This window comes from Ailuropoda melanoleuca, chromosome 16 (genome assembly GCF_002007445.2).
Source record: "Ailuropoda melanoleuca isolate Jingjing chromosome 16, ASM200744v2, whole genome shotgun sequence".
Lineage (NCBI taxonomy): Eukaryota > Metazoa > Chordata > Mammalia > Carnivora > Ursidae > Ailuropoda > Ailuropoda melanoleuca.
This window is the reverse complement of record NC_048233.1, coordinates 37986968-38004585: the sequence shown is the minus strand read 5'-3', so window position 1 is coordinate 38004585 and position 17618 is coordinate 37986968. Positions and strand designations below refer to the sequence as shown.

The window sequence follows — 17618 nt, the reverse complement described above, 5'->3', positions numbered from 1 at the left end:
TCTGGCAGGGCCCCCCGGCCGGGGCCGGTTCCGGGGCCGGAGGGCTCGGGCCTCCCGCGGGGCGCCCACATCCGCCCGCCGCGGGGCAGCGACAGGCCCTAGGGAGGGAGTTGGAGGCCCCGGGCCGCTGGCGCGCAGGCCGGGCGTCCCATCACCCCCAAGCCCGGGGAGGACCGACCGGCGGACCGGGGAGGGAGGGACGGCCGCCGCGGCCCCGGGAGGGGGCGGTGCTCCGGGGCGGAAGGTTTGGAAGCGCGAGAGGGCAAAGGGCAGGACCCACTGAGTCGGGGCCGGGCTCTTGGAGCTGGACATCAGCGCCCCCATCCCGCGGGTCCTGGGAGGGCCGAACTCCGAGCCCTCGGCAGGGGGGAGAATGACCCCCTGGAGGGAGGGCCCCGGGCCCTGAGGTTTCTCTGAGGACAGCCCGCCACCCTTGCTCACCCATCAGGGCAACGAGACACCTGTGCCCAAGTGAGCCGCTGAGGTGCGGGCAGCGGCGCGGGAGGGTGGGGACCGCCAGACTGTACTGAGGGGTGATGGGGGACGGGATGTGCGCCCCCCAGGCCTGGGGGCTGTTGGTGCTGTTGGTACTGGGGAGTGTGAGCGGGAGGGGAGGGTGCAAATCTGGCAGCTGGGCTGGACTCTGACACCCTGAGTTCCTAGGCCTGTGGCTAGGAGAGAGCCCTCTGGAGCTTGCAGACCACCCAGTTCCCCCAGCCCCATTTCCCTCTCTCTGGCTGCCCATTCGGATCTGACCTCGCCAGCCACTGCTGCCCCCCCCCCGCCCCCCGCCCCAAGTTCTGGCCATTCTCTTGTCTCTGCTGGCTGTCCTGCATAGAGGCCTCCTGCTGCATCTGGACTACTGGCTGTCTCGCTGCTGCCCATCCCTCCCCACACCCAGATTCAACATCTGCTTGAGGCCCAGTTCTGCCTGCCAGTTTTTAAGTTGAGATGAGGCACTGGTCCTCAGTGGCCCTGCTGGGGACTCAACATCTGGACTCATCAGCCTGTTCCCGGGACTTGCAACAGGACCCATGGGGACCTTCCTCAAGACCACTGCCCAGCCACTGGGCTGAAAGAAAGGAGACTGTGACTCAGTCCCCTACCCCCTAATGGGGTACTTTGGCAGCCCCTATCTCCCCAACAAGGACCCCATAGGCCAAGTCCCTAAAGTGCTTTGGCTGCCACACATACTTCTCTCCTCACTCCTCGCCCCAACCCTCTTACAGTTCCCCGGGCTCCTTCTCTGGCTTCTGCAAGAGGCTCTTAGCTCCTCATTGCTTCTCAGCTCATCGTCCTCACTCTCTGCTCTGTGTTCCCTCTGCCCACCTCAGTTTGTAAGTAATTTTCTTCTTCTCTGTAGTCATTTTAGAGGGAAACTAAGGCACAAAGCACCTACTGTATTGTACCCAGTGAACCTAGACTAGAACCAGGTCTGGACCTGGGACTCTTTCCCTGCCTTTAGTCCCCTATGTTCCTCACACCCGGTAGGGACAGGCTCAGAGCTGAGTCTTGGTGTTACATCTAGAATGGCCCTGGGGCAGTGTTCTCTTGAGGCCTCTGTGTTCTTAGCTTCAGCTAAGTGTGGCCACTTGGTCTTAAGCTGGGATCCTGAGGCTGGCTGGATCACACTCGGGTCTTGCATTGACCCTCCTAAGAATCTAAACTGGTCACACTGCTTTGACACTGAAGCTCAGTTTCCCCATCAATAAAATGGGGACAACATTTCAGGTGCACTTCCCAGAGCACGGAGGAAGAGAGGTTGACTCAAAAGAAATGGACTGGCGTCCAGGGTGGGGGTCCTTCTGCTACCCCCAACTTCCTACAGGCATCCTGGACAAACCCCAGCTTTTGTCCTTGGTGGCTTCTGGGAATGAGAGTTGGAACCCTTTCTTTCTCCATCCTCTCCCCAATCCTCCTTTAAAACCCTTGGGAGTGATGAACGCATACGTGATGGGGTGGGGACCCTCATAGTTGTAGGCATGCTGGCCCGAGGACCTGGAAGGCAGAAGCTGGTGTAACCCCAGCCTCCCGTTGTCTTTCTCCTGGCCTTTTATTAAGAGCTGGTAATTTTGAAGTTGGCAGGGCCTGAGAGAAGATGAGCTAAGGCAAGGCCTGGGGTCACCCAGCCAGACCCTCTAACTCTGCTGGTGCCTGATGTGCTGGCCTTTCCCTCCTCTGGCCTGGCTCGGGTCCTGCCCATGCCCTCCTTTCACACCTTGGCCCTGGCCTGTCTTTAGTCAGACTTAGGACTGGACGTGAGGTATTGCTAGAACCAGGGCCAGAGTAAGGCCTGGGAGCTGGGGGGAGGGCATCTGTCCAGGACTGTGCATTTGTGTGTGTTGGATTTGTTCACTAGATGGGGCACTTCCTCTGGGGCAGGAAGCTTTGATTTCCTGTGGTGGGGGCGTTGGTGGGATTAGGAGTGGGGGGCTCAGCTCTGGGCCATCCCTGATGTTGTTTAGAACCACAGAGGGGCACTTTCTGTCTAAGGCTGCTTCCCCCAAGCCAGGGGAGGCAGGAAGGAGAGCACTGGTGAGGAGGCCCAAGCTGAGGCCAGAGAAGGAGGCCATGAGGGCAATGAGATGGTGTGTGTGTTGGGGGGGGTAGTGGTGGGCAACACAGCAGGAAGCCTGGTCAGCAGGTGACCCTGCCGGCTATTGTGTTTCCCTGTGATATTTCCCCCCTGTTTCTGTGGTAACCTTCCCGGGGGACACAGGCCTTCAGGCTGCAGGAAGGTGCCCCCAGACAGCCCTTTCCTTAGAAGTGTGAGTGTTAGGAGGAGTCCCTAGATCGGGCCACCTCCCTAGCCCTTTCGGCTCTCGAGGCCCAGGGCCTGGACTGGGAATCCAGGCGAGTGGTTGGAGGGGGTGGTACCTGGGTGTAGGCCCTTCCGCATCTCCTGGGTGGGGGGCGGGGGAAGAGGAGGGGCTGCTGGACTTTGGGGAGGGCTCTGTGCCTCCTCTCATTCCATCTCTCCACTGTCCTCCTCCAGCAGCCCTCCCTTTGCCAGGGGAAGGTGGACACATGCTGCCTGGGGCACGGGGTAGGGGCGGGGGTGGCAGAGGTGGGAGGGATGTTTTCATCAGCAGAGCATAGCTGCTTTGGTCCTGGACTGGTTCCCAGAGGCAAAATACATTCAGGATAGCGTCTGTTCAGTGTGGGTCACCGTGTGGTGGGTGTGTGTGCCCACTGGGTTTGTGGTGGGGGTCCGTCTGTGCGCCCCTGGGCTGTGTATGCACCTGGGATGTGGCCACGGCAATTTGGGATCCATGTGGTGGCTCTGGGTTGGGCGTTTGGAGTACGCACACGTGTACCACAGATGTACGACATCCGTGTGGTTGTGCACCTTTGCAATTTATTGCTCTGGGTGGGCTATATGGACACGTTTTGGGGGGAACATATACTTGTGTAAGAGTGGCTTTTTACCAGAAGTCCAGATGTTCGCTGAAAAGCACTGTCCTCCAATGCCAGCTCCTGAGCCATTTGCTTCAGTCACCTGGGAGGGTGTTAAAAATAAAGATCCTTGGGCCCCAGTCCAGACCAACTCAGAATCTGCAGGGTTGGGGCCTAGGAACCTGGATTATAGCACGTGCTTCACGGGATACCGGTGCAGAGCCGTGTTTGAGGACCACGGATCGGGGCCAACCTTTCTGTTTTTTCTTTTGAGAAGACTGAGACCCAGAAAGGTATGTGGTTTGTCCAAGGACACAGGGTTACGAAGAGGAAGATCTAGGACAAAACTCAACCCTTTTTAGACCAGTCCAGGATCTACCCATGCATCCTCTCTGTGTGCCTGTGTGCACGTGTCCACACCGGGCCTTGACCTTTCCCCTGGGGTGCCAGGCTTCCTGACCTTGCTCTTCCTGTTCCGTCCTGCTTTCTCCTCCCTGAGGAAATCCTGGAGGACCCGTTGAGCATCTACCGTAAAGGACACATTGGCAGCCGGGAGGCCCCATTTACCGAGCCGGTCATCCAGCTCGTCATCCATTCATTGGAGGCTTACTGGCCCTGCTGTGTGCCACGCACCGGGCACAGATGCGCAGTGAACACATAGGCAGAGTGGCTGACCTCAGGGAACTTCCACTTTAGTGGAGGAGACAGACAGTAACAAGTAGGCAAGTAAAGAAATGAGTGTATATATCCAGTTACACGTTGTGATGAACCCTAAGGAGGAAATGAACTGGGTGCAACAATAGAGAATAACAAGGTGGGACTTCCTTAGATTGGGTGCTTGAGAAGGTGACAGTGATGGCTTCTCTCACCTCCCCAGCCCAGAAGCAGGTCCTCAGAGCTTCTGAGCATGCTTGGGAGCTGCCCGGATCCGGGTGGGGGCCCTGGGCTGAGCGCTGGCTGAGGGCTGAAGCGTCTTTCCTGGCATGGCAGGCGGCAGGGTCTCTGCTCCCCAAGCAGCACCCCCACCCCAGGTTGGCCTAGGGGGAGACGAGGAGGGGGAGCTGGACAGGGCTGAAATTGAGGCTGCCCTGTTGCTCCGAGGAGCAGCCGCCTTTTCCCTTCACCGGGCTGAGTCCAGGGCCCCACGCAGGCACCAGGCGCATGTTGGGTGTGGGGAAGGCAGCAGCCTCTCCCCAGCCGCTCTCAAGCACCACCCCATTCCTGACGCTCCAGCCTCACCTTCCTCCTGCCTCATCCCCTTCCTCCCCATCTCCCCCCTGGGAACTCCTGGGCCAAGTCCCTCCTCTCTTGGGTCTAGCCTGGCTGCCTCCGGTGGCCACTGGATGTATTTGCCTGGCTCTGGAATCACTGTGGAGAGGGTCAAGACTTAGAGAGGACCTGGCCCTGTTAGAGAGGGCAGACCAGAGAGGCTCTGGGGCAGGGACCAGAGAAGACAGGGCGAAGGAGAGGGCCGAGGCTGGCCAATCTGGGGTCTGGACAGGAGAGAAGGCATGAAGGAGCCCTTTAGCTGGGTGCTCCAGAGCCTCTCCTGGGCCCTTGGAATCTGCTTCCCAAACTGGGTGAGAATCTCAGCCCAGGGGACAGATGTCAGCCATCCCCCTGCAGTCCTGCCCCTTCTCCCTCTCAGGAGGCTAACTTTCACTTGGGGCGAGGAGCCCTCAGACCCTCTCACCTCCAACCTCTTCTGCAGGGTAGATGGGATGGGGTGTTCCTTGGGGGCCGTAGAGCTGAGGCTGCGGGGAGCTGCAACTCTTCCCTTAGAGACGGAAGTGTTAGAGGAGCCCCCATGTAAGAGAACAGCCCTCTTCCGCCCCCTCCCCCTCCTGCCTCAGCTGGCATTCTAAGGGGGGGCTCCTTTAGGCTGTTCAGTGCACAAGCCCCCCCGGACTCCAGAGCCTCCCAGGCCTTCACTCCCAAGCTTAACCCCAGCCCCTCCATAACCCCCAACAGCAGGATGGGGAGGGAACCTTTAGTAAGGAGGGCTCAGAGCTAAACTCACCATCCCCACCCTGCCTCCTTCCCACTTCCTTTTTTCCCCATGTTGTCTGCAGGGATTGGAAACCCTGGTGGTCAGAGACCCTGGGCCTTCAGGGAGAGCCTCTGCCCTGGGAAGAGTGAGGGGAGCCCATTCCTGCTCAGGAGTACGCTCAGCTCCCTGCAGAGCCCTCTCCGAGGAGCCCAGCTCTGGCTCCTGCTGTCACTCCCAGCCCAGGAAGTCTCATTCCTGCCTCCCCCAGCTCCCAGGAAGGCTGGGAAAGGCGGGGCCGGCTGGGAGCCACAGGTTCGGAAAGAGTCCGGGGTGGGGGAATTCGGCAACTGGGCTGTAACCGTCTTGTTTTGCTTGCCCCACAAACCTGCCCGGGCATCCGCTGCACCCGCCGGGGCGTTCAGGTTCGAGAACTGCTCTCAGAATGACAGGCTGGTGGCACCCGGTTGGGGCAGGGGGTGGGGGTGGGGTGCAGGGGGGAGCCCCAGGCGAGGGGGAGCTGGAGGGTTAAAAATAGCAGCAGCCGGGTTTCGGTTAGCAAATGTGGAGGCGGGGAGCTGGAGGCGGGGCAGGAGGCAGGCAATGTTTGCCCGCAGCACAGGGCCGTGTTTCCCCTGGGTCCCAGGAGTGAGTCACGGTGGAGACGCTGAGGAGGTGCTGGCAGAGCACCCCCACCCCCACCCCCACCGGGGCGAGGGGCTGAGCGCAGGCTTCATCTCCATGGTTCTAGAGGACGTGCATCTCCCTTCCAGGCCTTCAGAGCCGTCTTGAGAGTTGGGCCAGCGGGATCAGGGGATCTAGGGGAAGAAATGGACCCTTCTGAGGCCAGAGACCTGGCTTTGATTCCGAATGGCTGTGGAACCTTGTGCGAAGCTGCAAAGGGCCCGAGTTGTTGGTTTCCTAGTCTTTCAAGTGGGAATTTTCTCAGATGCATATGCAAACACGTGGTGGACTCTAAACCACCCTACAGATGTTAATTATCACCTCTGGGCCCTCCTGTGCCCATTGCAAAGCCTGGCAGCAGAACCTTCCAGTAAGAATACGGGAGGGATGGGATGACCTTGGCAGAGTCCCTATTTCTCCTGCAGACAGCTAAGTGTAACCTTGGGCACATGGCTCCCTGTGCCTCAGTTTCTCCATGTCTGTAACACAAAGATAATAACAGTTTCAACCTCATGGAGTTGCTATAAAGATTAAAGTAAATAATGTCAGTGCCATGCCTGGTACAAAGCCAGCGCACACAGAATATTCATCACCATTACTGATGTTATTGTTCATATTTTTGAAGGTCAGGGATAGGGAATGTTAAAGACATGAAGAACAGAAACTGGGCCCAGCCCCAGTTCACAGACAAAACCAGGCCAAATTCACTGTTCCAGATTCCTCCACCCATAAGGGCCTGGAATAGCAGGAGTCTGCAGCCAGAAGTCACAGGGTGGACCCCTTCTTCTCTCTTTCAGTCCACCGCCCGCAGGCTCCCCCAGAGAGGCAGGATGCCGGAGGACCTTGGGGCCTCCCAGCCAGCTGGCACTGGGAAGGGTCTGCGATGGGGCCGCCCTGATGGGCCTGATGTGGGATACCTTGCCAGCCTCTGCTGGAGTGACCTTTATTGTAGCCCCTCCCTGGCAGCTCTTAAGAGGAACACGAGGCAGAGGAGGGATGGGAAGGTCAGTGATGTCAGCAGTGAGTATCCCCAGCACTGTGGCCCTGCAAGAGGCAGGAGGCATTTCTTTCAGGAAATGATCATTATTCAGCCTACAGGCATTCATGAAGTCAGTCCTGACCTGGTGCCCAGCCCTGCGCTAGGCCCTCTGTGTGATTCAGGAGAGGCAGGGGACGCGAGGTTGTAAATAATGCAAAACCTCAGAGGCTGTAAGGGTCCAAGAATATGATGCATGGAGGCCACGAAAGCCTGCTGTCCTAGTTCTCTTGGGAACCAGAAGCTGAACCTTGACTTCACGACCCATCGTGACATCTTTATTTGCGTGCGTGTGCGTCCATATACATGTGTATTCCGTTTTATTCTTACAGAGCAGTTCTTGTCCACTGTAGACGATCAGACAGCACAGACAAGAAGAAATTTAAAACTTGAGAAGCATTCCAGTCCCAGCGGTCAGAGACCACTGCCACAATACCACTGCGCATCTCCCTGTTCCCTGACATGCCCTCCTAGGTCACAGTGTTTATGAAAATGAGATTACACTGCACGTGCTGGTTTTTCAGGGGTTGCCACCTTCCACGACAGTAAATTTTCATTTCATCAAACTCCCAGTTGGCCAGAAATTGCCCTTCACAGCTGGCTTGTCCCAATCAGTACCCAGGACCATGCGTCTGTTTATTGAGTTCCCTGAAGGCTGTGCGAGCACCCTGCACGGATTCGTGGTCCGGAAAAACCCTGGCCCACCAAGTCCCAAGGGCAGCTGCAGAACCCTGGCCGCAGAAGGGAATCATGTCACTGGGAGAATCTGCCTGGCAGACCTCTGCCATCTTCCAAAAATAATAGGCGAAACGAAGGGGATACTCAGGCCCAACTGGGATGGGGATCTCTGGGTACTTACTGTCATTAATATTAATGTGGCGTCTTGTTGAGTGCCAGCATTCATGGCTTATTGCTATTCATGGCCTCCTCTATCTGTGCCGCCCCCAGGCCCGGGCCTCCACAGTGGCCTCCACCTTCCCCTGCCCCAGGTCCAAGTGCACTGATGGTCTCTGGCTCTGATCCCCAGGAGTCCCCTAATGGAGGGTACTCTGTTCTGCACTGGGGGGGTACCTCCATTTCTTCCACCTGCCCAAGGACTGCCTGTGTATATGAGGGGGGTGGAAGGGAGAGAGAGCAAGAGCTTCTCCTCCCAAGGGAATTCACTCCCAAGTAGCCACTCCGCTCCACGGGTGACTTGCTCTGGTTATGCAACCTGCATTTTCTCCCGTGCTTGACAATTTCCAGAGTGCTTCAGACCCCATTTGCTCCTCGGTGGCAGCCCTGGGAGGTTTGCTTGTTTGCCTGTATCCTGCTGGAGGCTGCTTACAGGAAACAATGAAATGGTAACATGTCCATTAAAAAAAACAGGGAAAACAGAAGATGAAAAAGGAAGTGAAGATGGGTTTGGGAGTGCCTCCTGGAGACAAACAGGCGTGATCTCTGTTGTTATTTTTGTTGCCACTGATGTTTTCTGGGTGGAATACAAGCAAGCCCTGGGAACACACCGCCCCTGGGGGGCACGCCCAGGCCTTCCGATGCTGGGATCCACTCTGTCCTCTGGCCCCTCGGTGACCTCACCTCACCACCTGGGGAGGTGGGTGGACCTGTGTGCCAGGGCCATGAGTATGACCCTGGAGCCCCAGGAGCCCACTTATGAGCTGTGTGGCCTCTGCCAGGTTCTTGAAAACTCCACGCCTCAGTTTCTCCCTTTGTAAAAGGAGGCTGCTTACTGTATGTACCAGACAGGGGTTTTGTGAGGACCAAGTGAGATCGTCCGAGTAAGATGCTTAGCACAGTGACCGGCACACAGTAGGCGTTTGGTACAACGATGCGGATCGTCACTAATCTTACGCATTAATAATTACGATAGATAAGGTACTCATTATTACCTGACTGTTATTAATCCGATAACTGGCACTTTTCCTGGTAGTCTCTGGAGTGGGCTGAGCGGCCTCCTGGTGGCACAGGTGGGAGGAGCCAAGGAAGGCACATCCCCTGGCTCACGTGTGCTTGGCTGAGGCAGAGCTGGCTGGTGGTGTAAGGGGGGGGCGAGTGGGAGTGGGGGGCGTGGGAGGCACGATCTGGCCAAGGAAGGCCCAGAAGCTGAGGGAACAGGAGGAGTGCGAGGGAAGGAATATGAGACCTTGGAGGGGAGAAGGAGCGGCTCCGAGAGGCAGCCCCGGGGCGGTGACCGTGCTTCCTGTTGGGGCAAGCGCTGGCCCTTGAGAAAGACTGTCTGGGGCTGGCTGCTAAGAGGGAGCAGCTGGTCTAAGTGGGGCAGCAGGGGCTGGGGGAGGGGAGAGACAAAGGCAGAAGCTGACAGAACCTCCGCTCCTCTCCCCACATTACAGATGGGGCCCCCATCTTGACTGCTCAGGATGTTTTGCTTATGATAGGAAAGATGGTGGTTAGATATCATGGTGAACTTCCTATCTCAGGGATTGGAGCTACTGGAGCAGGGGAGTGAGGGTAAGTGGGAGCTTAGCCTTTGAGGGCTTTCAGGCCCTGAGAAACCCTAGGCTGGGCTGACCAGGGGGCTGGGATTGGGGGCAGCCGCCAGCTCAGGAATTCCCTAGGTGATAGGCCGGCCTGGCAGTCCGGAGAAGGCGGTGGGTGACAGGAAGCGGATGCAGGCTCTCTGGGGCCAGCCACCCTGAGCGAGCAGCTCTGCCCACCCCTTTGCACCTCTACCAAGGACAGGCAGGGAAGACGGAGTGGTGGTCTGGGAGGCCCCCGGAGGTGGGCAGGGCTCGGACGAGCCCCTGTTTCTCTTTGCCAGAGGACGGGGAGGCTCTCCGGAGAGCGCCGGTCCCAGGCACCAGGCACCGGCAGCGGCACACCCGTCGGGCCGGCTCGGCTCCCCCTGCCTCAGCGTCCAGCGGCCGGCGGGTCTCCGGCTAGGAGGAGAGGCCAGGGGGTGGAAGAGAGGACCTGGGCCGGGGGCGAGGAGCCAGGAAGGACGCTTTCCCACCCCCAGGGAGCTCGAGCTGCCGCTGCCATGGTTACGTCTGCTTCCTGTTTGATTCATCTCAAACAGCAGAAGGGGGGGTGCCAGCTCCCAGCTCGGGCCACCGCTGTGTGGGGCTGTTTACAACAGCCGCATGTGGGATTCCCAGAAAGAGACTCCAAACCGGACATCCTGCGGCTGCAAAATACCCAGGTGTCAAGAGCTAAAAATAGCTGCCCTAGGGCCCCAGGCAGGGGGAAAGGGGCATGCTCACTGCGGGGGCGGGAGGGCCAGCCTGTGGCCTCCCATCCAGCCTCCTGCGAGGCCCACTGCTGCTGGAGCTGCAGGGCTCCCGTCCCCTCGCTGCCCCCCTCCCCGCCCGCTGTGGACTTGGACTGACAGGGGGCCTTTGTCTGGGCGGCCACGGCCCAGGCCACTCACCTGTGAGGCATGCCTCTGCCTGCGAGCAGCCCAGCTTGCTTTGGGACGCTAATGAGAGTCTCAGAGGCACTCGGGAGCTTCTAGAGAGAGGATGTAGCAGGCAGTGGAGAGCAGGGAGAGTGAAGCCGATGCTCTTCCAAGACCCCAGCCTGTCACCAGCCCCTCGTTCCCACATGCAGTCCGAAATCATTGCTTGGAATGTTCGAAGTCAGCAGTTGCTCTCCATAAGTGATTCTTCAGGACGGTCTTCACGGGGCCCCGGAGATGAAATGGGCAGCTTTTGTTCTCTAACCTCCAGCAGGCCTGGGGTCCGCCACCGGTACTGGTCTCCGCGGGGCTGTGTGCTTTTTCCATCTTTCCCTGTGCCCAGCCAGGTCCGGCATTTGTCCCCTACCTGCCGGCCTGCGGGGGCGGGTACTGGTTGAGAACATGGATTCTGGAGCCCGGTTGCTTGGCTCAAGCCCCAGCTAAGCCACTTCCAGGTTATGTGGCTTCAGACAAGTTATTTAATCCTGCTGGGCCTCAGTCTACTGATGTATATAATGGGGGTAAAAAGAGTAACCTCACCTGGTGAGGGTTAGACGAATTAGCACACGTAAGGCACTCAGAACAACTGGCCCATAGTCAAGTGTTAGTTTACAAAAGTTCAGATGGAAGAGAAAGGGAGGGGAGTGCAGTCCTAAAGAGGTGGGGCGGGGAATGCACCCGTGGCAGAAGAGGAGAGGGCGCGGCTGAGACCAGACACTGAAATGCGTTTGCTGCTGCTGCGAGGGAGGCCCAGCCCAGTTCGGGGACACGTGGTAGTGCTCGACACTGTTGAGGGAGCGCCTACCATGTGCTAGGAGCTTCACACGCAGCATTGCTGAGCTCAGATGACCTCTTCCAAGTGCATAGTCTTCTTGCAGTGGGGCAGCCAATGCTTGACCAGGTTACACCGTGTCCCTCCCTGCTCTCCCTGTCGGTCCGGGGGAGCCGGAGTTTGAACCCATGTCCATCTGACCTCAAAGCCAACGTCCTCCATGCCGTGTGGACCCTCACTTCCATGACTCTGTGTGGCACGAGCTTCTCGCCAGCTTGCAGTCCCCTGGGTTCTGGATAAATCTGAGCAATAAGCAGCTTCATGCCAAGATAATGAGCAATAGAATTAATAATGAGCAAGAGAATTTCTGGAAGGTGGGGGAGAGATAAGAAACCGTTAGAAAAGGGTTCATTCTAGGGAAGTTCTTGGGAGTTGGATGACTGAGAAAGTTTTTGTCTTACACTTTTTGAGACTCTGAACTTTAAGTATCTGCAAGTCATCTACTTTTTAATTTTTTAAAAAAACTGTGGGCTGTATGTGAAACTCCTTGAAAGTGAGACTCTATTTCATTCGGCCGTCCGTCTTTTCAAGGCCTGGAGCAGTGACCTCACGTGGATGTACTGGTTGCCCGCGTCTGGAATTGCCTTCTTGGCTTTCCCCTGCACTGGCCTGGCCACACTGCTCCCCTGCTGGGGGATGGTGACCTAGCCCCTTCCCCTCGCTCCGGCCTCCTCTCTGAAGTGAGAGGGTTGGCCTGAATGGGCTCTAAAACCCCATCAGCTCCTAAGGTTCTCAGATTCTGTGACCCGAATGCCTTCGAGAAAGCCTCTCCTTGGTGCTCGGTGCTCACACTCTGTGTCAGGAGGGCCTGGCAACCGTGATGTTCTTTCTCATGTTTATTTATTCTTGGATCTTCCTGAAGCCGTTTCAGCCCCAGCTTTCATCTTCTCTGCCAGCCCCCATGCAGAGTCAAGCTTTGTCCTGCTTGTGTCAGGGAAACAGAACCAGAGCCGCAATGCGGGGTGTGGATGGAGCCAGCCGTGAACCCGGGACCTGGCCGCCTGCCGCCGCCTGCTTTCCTCTTGCCCACTGGGGCCCAGGCCTTCCTGCTACTCCTCTTCAGCTAGTCAGGAGATCAGGGAGGTGGGGACAGCCTCAAAAAAGACATCAGAGGCGTTGGCAGGGGGCTTCTGCTCCTAGGGAAGCCCTCTTCCTGACAAAGGGCCTGAAGCACCTGGGAGAGCCGGTGAGCAGGCCAGCCTCAGGTTTCCCCTGACCTTGTGCCTGCCTTGGGGCAAAGTCCCTTCTGTGGGGAAGGTGAGGCCTGGGCCAACAAAGTAGGAGTGGGTGAACAGCTTGTATAGGTGCTCGGGGGGGCCTTTGTGTCTGCTCTGGGGGTTTCTGAGAGCGAGGGGTGGACCCACTGGGGCAGTATTTCTGGGGCTCTTTGGTTCTGTGTGAGGTCAGGCACGCTGGTTTGGGAAGGTAACTTGGTAGGCCCAGGGGCCTGGGTGCCAAGTAAACTGCCTCTTCAGTCTGACTGCAGAGGCTTCCGAAGGTCGAAATGGGGGAGAGCCAGGATTCCAAAATGGAGAGCTCTCCACCCTGGTGGGGAGCTGTGTGGAGAAGGGTCCAGGCCTAGGCACGGTTCAGTCCCTCAGGTCCATTCACTCCTGATTTTGTCTGGTCCCAGAGTAGTGGTAACAGCGCCCCGAGAGGGGACACTGAGAAGAAGTGTCCCCCAGATCATGGCCAAGCCTGGGTTGCAGAATGTTCACTTTCTGGTTTTAGTTTAGCCAACAGCTGGGTCCCCTTAGATACCTCTCCTCTCTGTGGGACCCAGGAGAGCTGTTCCACAGGTCTTATTATCTTTGTTGCTTTGGGCTCTTCTGAACTCAGAGGCCATCAGCACAGATCCAGGGACTTGGGGGAGAAGCAGAACTTTTTCCAGGAATTGCTTCTGGAAGCAGCCCCTGTTGGCAACACACGCACACGCATGCATGCGTGCTCCCAGCTTTTCTGAACAGAGTTTCTGTCATACATCATCATCACAGAAGATCCCTTTGGGCTCAGTAACAAACACTACAGAGTTCAGGGCCATTAACTTGTCTCCTACCCAGACAGTGTGTGGTGTCCTGACTCCATGGTTACCAGGGAGCAAGGCTTGGCTCTGCTCCCAAGTGTGGTTGCTGCTGACCAGCCCTCGGGCAGGGGCTGAGGGGAGGTAGGGGAGAATCCCCACTAGGCAGGGTCTGGAGACACAGGACTGACACACAGGCCTGACACAGCCTCTGGGAGAATACCCGGGAGCCCAGTTCAGAGACCTCTCTTGGGGGACCAGCCGAAGAAAGAGGAGGTCCTGAGAGAGCCTAGAGTGGGGGTTACCGTGTCCTGGGGAGGGGATGCTGCCTCCCACACCGGTGTTCCTTGGGGCTCACAAAGCTTGAGAAATCTTCATGCCACGTCCTAGGCGCGGGCTGGGGTGGGGGGAGCACCACGGCATTCGAGACCCTCGTCCCGATAGAGCCTGGCGTGTGGGCCGCAGGGTGGTGGGTGCAGATGGGCTCGGCTTCCGAATGACGCCCTGGAGACCATGATGAGGGCAGTGCTGAGGTGGCTACGGGAAGGGAGCAGGAGGGAGGTCGGGGTGAGCTTCATGAGGAAGCCTGTGGGCTTGTGCGGTGCCGAGTTTGGTGGCTGGAGCCACCCTGCCCTGCCAACGTCAGCATCTGGAGCATGGGGCAGTAGTGTTCGAGGGCAACGGGTGGGGGGGGGAGCTCTCTGGGCCTAGAGTTGCCCCCTCCCCCAGCGGTGCCTGCCTGCAGGGAGTTCTCCTTTCTTCAGCCTCTGGAAGAGGAACTCTGGCTGCCCCTTAAACACAGACCCAAAGAGCAGCACCCACCAGTTGCTCTTCAGAAAATATCCCTTCTGCCCCAAGGCTAGCCTGAGGGGGTCTTCTGTGTGTCCCTCAAGTGCCCCCTCCAGGTGGCCTTCCAGTCTCCTGGACTCCTGCCCCTTGGCCCTGAGCTGGGACAGCAGAAGGGAAAGGGGTTCATCTGGGACAGGTGACCTCAGGTTCCTCTCTGTCTTTCCCTACCCCAGTGGGCCTCCGGGCAACTGCGTGTCTCTGCTGCTGTCCTGCTTGGGCCCTACCATGGGGTTTCAGGGGTTCTGAATGGGATGGGGGGGGTTCTGGGCTCAGCTTATGGGCCTGAGAGAGGTGACCATTTCCAAAAGGAAAGACTTCTATTTCAGGTTAGAAGGGCTGAGAGTTTCTTTTCTCTGGGGGAGCAGAGGCTGCAGGCCAAGGGACGGGGCAGCAGGAGGATAGGGCTTCCTACCGCGGGGTCCTTGGCTGTGTGCGGCAGCCCTGCTGCTTCACAGCCCCCCCATTTCTGACTTGAACTTCAGGCCATGACCCAGTCCCTCCCCAACTGGGGAAGCCTCCCCCTTGGCACCTGCTCCTATCTGCTCCCATCTGGGAAGCCTCTGAGCAGCCCCCAGTTACCCTCCTCTGGGCCCACTTCTCCCCATCTCCCTCCTGGCAGCCCCTCCCACCTCTGGCCACCTCCCCTCCCAGTTCTCTTTCCCTTTGGGTTATGGGAGCCTGGGCCCTAGGAGAATGGTGCCGGAGCACATCCAGGAGGGTTGAAGGCACTGTTGGGTAAACTGGGGCCTCGTTGTGCCTGCTGTGGACTGGGCTCTGGTGGGACGAGATGTCGGAGTCACTGGGTGACTTGGATGAGGAAGAGAGGGCTGGCGAGTGCTCTCATTCAGCACGGGAATTTGAAGGAAGGAATGGGGCAGACTCCTTGCTCTTTGGTTAGCTTCCGATGCAGGTGCCGGGTTTGGGGTGCTCAAGCTGGAGTGGGGCCTCCCTGCCTGGCCTGGCTTTCTCACCCTTTCCCTACCCTTTCCCTGAAGCCCCTTCATGCTCTCTCTCTTCTCTCTACAGATGGGACCCAGGTGAGCCCGGGTGCCCGCTGCCCCAGTCCCCCTGGCACAGGTAAGAGTCAGGCCCAAGGGAGCCCATGGTGGGAGTGGAAGAAGAGGATGGGGAGGACATAAGAGGGGCGAGAGAAGCAGGGTGGCTGGCTGATGGACCGGAGGGTTGGGAGGTTGGGGTTCTGGGGGTGGGGGTGACGTTAAGATGGGGGTGGGGTGAGAGAGGCAACTCTGGATCTAGGCTGGTCCCACTGCTGGGAAGCACAACAGGAAGAGGAAAGGCAGGATGCTCTTCTTGTCCTCGTTGGCTGCAGTGAAACAGGAAGGCAAGTAGGAAGCTAATGTTTGTACTCAGACCCCTGCCTCACATCAGGCTCTGGGCGAGGCGCCTGGTTCTTGCTTGTTGGCTTTAGTTCTCACACCGGCCCTGCACAGTGGGCACAGCAGCCCTCGCAGGTGGAAAGAGGCCTCTTGCTGCTCGGGTGGGAGGGGAAGGACCCCTCTCCTGGGTCCTCTCACACCCCGGCCTCCTCTGCCGTTTGGCTGTTCTGGTTTAGGATGTGCTGCGGGGCCGGGGCTGGAGTGGCTGACGGCTGCCCCTTCTCAGCCTCAGCCGCTGTCCACGGAGGGCCTACCGGGTGCCTGACGCCTAGCAGTTACGTGTGGCGGGGAGGAGTGAAGTCCGGGTGTCCTCTTTGCCTCCCTCCTGGATGTCCAAAAGCTTATAGGCAGGTCGGGGAGACAGGACGCACCAGTAGAACGCGGTACGTGACCAGGGCCAAACGAGGGCACAGAGGATGGGGTTCATCCCTTCACTCAGGGACACTGAATCACACCTGTTGTCACATAGTCCTCCTGGACATGTGATTTCAAAAAAATACAGAAATTGGAAAAAGGAGCATTGATGAACCCCATCTCTGTGCCAGGGTACCTTCTTAGGCATTTAAGGGGGGCAGATACGGAGATTTAGTCAGTGATTCAGCCAGTATTTATTGGGTTCTTATCACGTGCTAGGTACTGTTCTAGGTGCTGGAATAGGGAGAAGTAAACCAAACCAAGTCCCTGCCCTTGCAGCTGGACTCCGATGGTACCCGCCCACCCTGGGCTTAGAGGGCACCAAATTGCCATTGTGACTGGAATCCAGAGGAGGGAGGGACACGGGGCGGTGGGCTGAGTGCAGGGAAGAGGGAAGCTTCCAGCTGGACTTGGAAGAAAGGGTAGGATCTGGAAAAGTAGAATTTGAGGGATGAGGACGGAACTGACAGGAAGTCATTGTGAGCAAAAGCTCAGAGGGTAAAAGGTACATGGGCTTGTGATAGGACAGGAGCTGACGGCTGAGACGAAAGGTTGTGTTCAGAGGTAGGAGACAAAGAGAAGCTGGCTTAGCACCGGATTGTGGAGACCCCCAAATGCTAACTGATCCCAAGCTGCATTCTCAGAGTTGCTGGGGCAGAGCCCCTCCCACATTCTCAGCAGCCCTGTGCTCTGAGGGAGGGACGGGAGGGACGGGGCCTCTCGGTCCGTGGGAGGCTGAGGCAGCTAGCCCCGTGTCCTGTGGCCTGCCTGGGGTTCTCAGAGGTCCCGCTCATATCATCAAGGGAGTCCTCTGATGGACAGGAAGCCAGGACACCAGATGTGGAGGACTGAGACCCTTCCTGGTAGGAGTGTGTTAGCAGCAGAGGCCCAGACTCAAGCTGAATGAGAATCTGGGTTCCCCGAGTGGATGCATGAACAAGGGTGGGGGATGGAGGCTGCGCGTTGTCTGCTGCAGGGCCCTTCTGGGTGCAGTCTCTTACTCTCTGAACAGTCGCGGTGGGCACTCCCTGCTCGGCTCTTCTCTTGTCTCTGTCTCGTGGGCAGAGAACGTTAGAGTGGATGCCTCTTAGCCGCAAGCCCATCTTTCTCTGACCAGTGAGAACCCCCCGAAAGTCCCTGAGAAAATGGAGCCAGAGCACTGGCCTTGGCAGGACCAGAATCCGTGCTCACCGTGCCTCTTGCCGGCTGGCTTTGCAGAGTCCCTTCCCCTGAGCCTCAGTGTCCACAGTTGGGATAATAGAATAGCAACAACCACCTCCCAGGGCCTCTGCGGGTTTCGGGGTGGAAGGGTTTTGCAGACATGCCTGCATGTGTGCCGTAGCTTGAAGGTAATGATTGGTAATTGCTGAGGTGGGCTGGAGACTGTGTTCCCTGACTCCCCGGCTGGTGCTGTCACAGTGCCTTTCAGTGCCCCTCAGCCTTGGGCGCAGAGGCAGCCCGGGGCTGCCCTGACAGGCGATGCCTCACATTGCCAGGTGAGCCGAAGCAGGCCTCTGCAGAAAGGTTTCCCCAGTTGTGTGCTCTGTCCTAGGGCAGCTGCTCTCACACCCCCACCCCCCGGCTTCCC

At 58.2% G+C, this 17618-nt stretch overlaps 1 protein-coding gene across 4 annotated transcripts in view; it reads left to right on the top strand.

Moving 5' to 3' along the window:
* The window catches only part of HDAC7 (histone deacetylase 7), a 35566-nt gene that overhangs the window by 254 nt on the left and 17694 nt on the right, over positions 1-17618 (top strand). The window contains exons 1-2 of one of the 4 annotated variants that reach the window (XM_034646532.1): positions 9368-9572; positions 15246-15296. In XM_034646532.1, the coding sequence (XP_034502423.1) occupies positions 9521-9572; positions 15246-15296 (103 nt within the window). In that variant the 5' untranslated portion in view covers positions 9368-9520. Of the gene's footprint in view, positions 1-9367; positions 9573-15245; positions 15297-15796; positions 16000-17618 lie in introns of those variants that run through there. The other 3 variants (XM_034646534.1, XM_034646533.1, XM_034646535.1) reach the window with 3 other exon arrangements.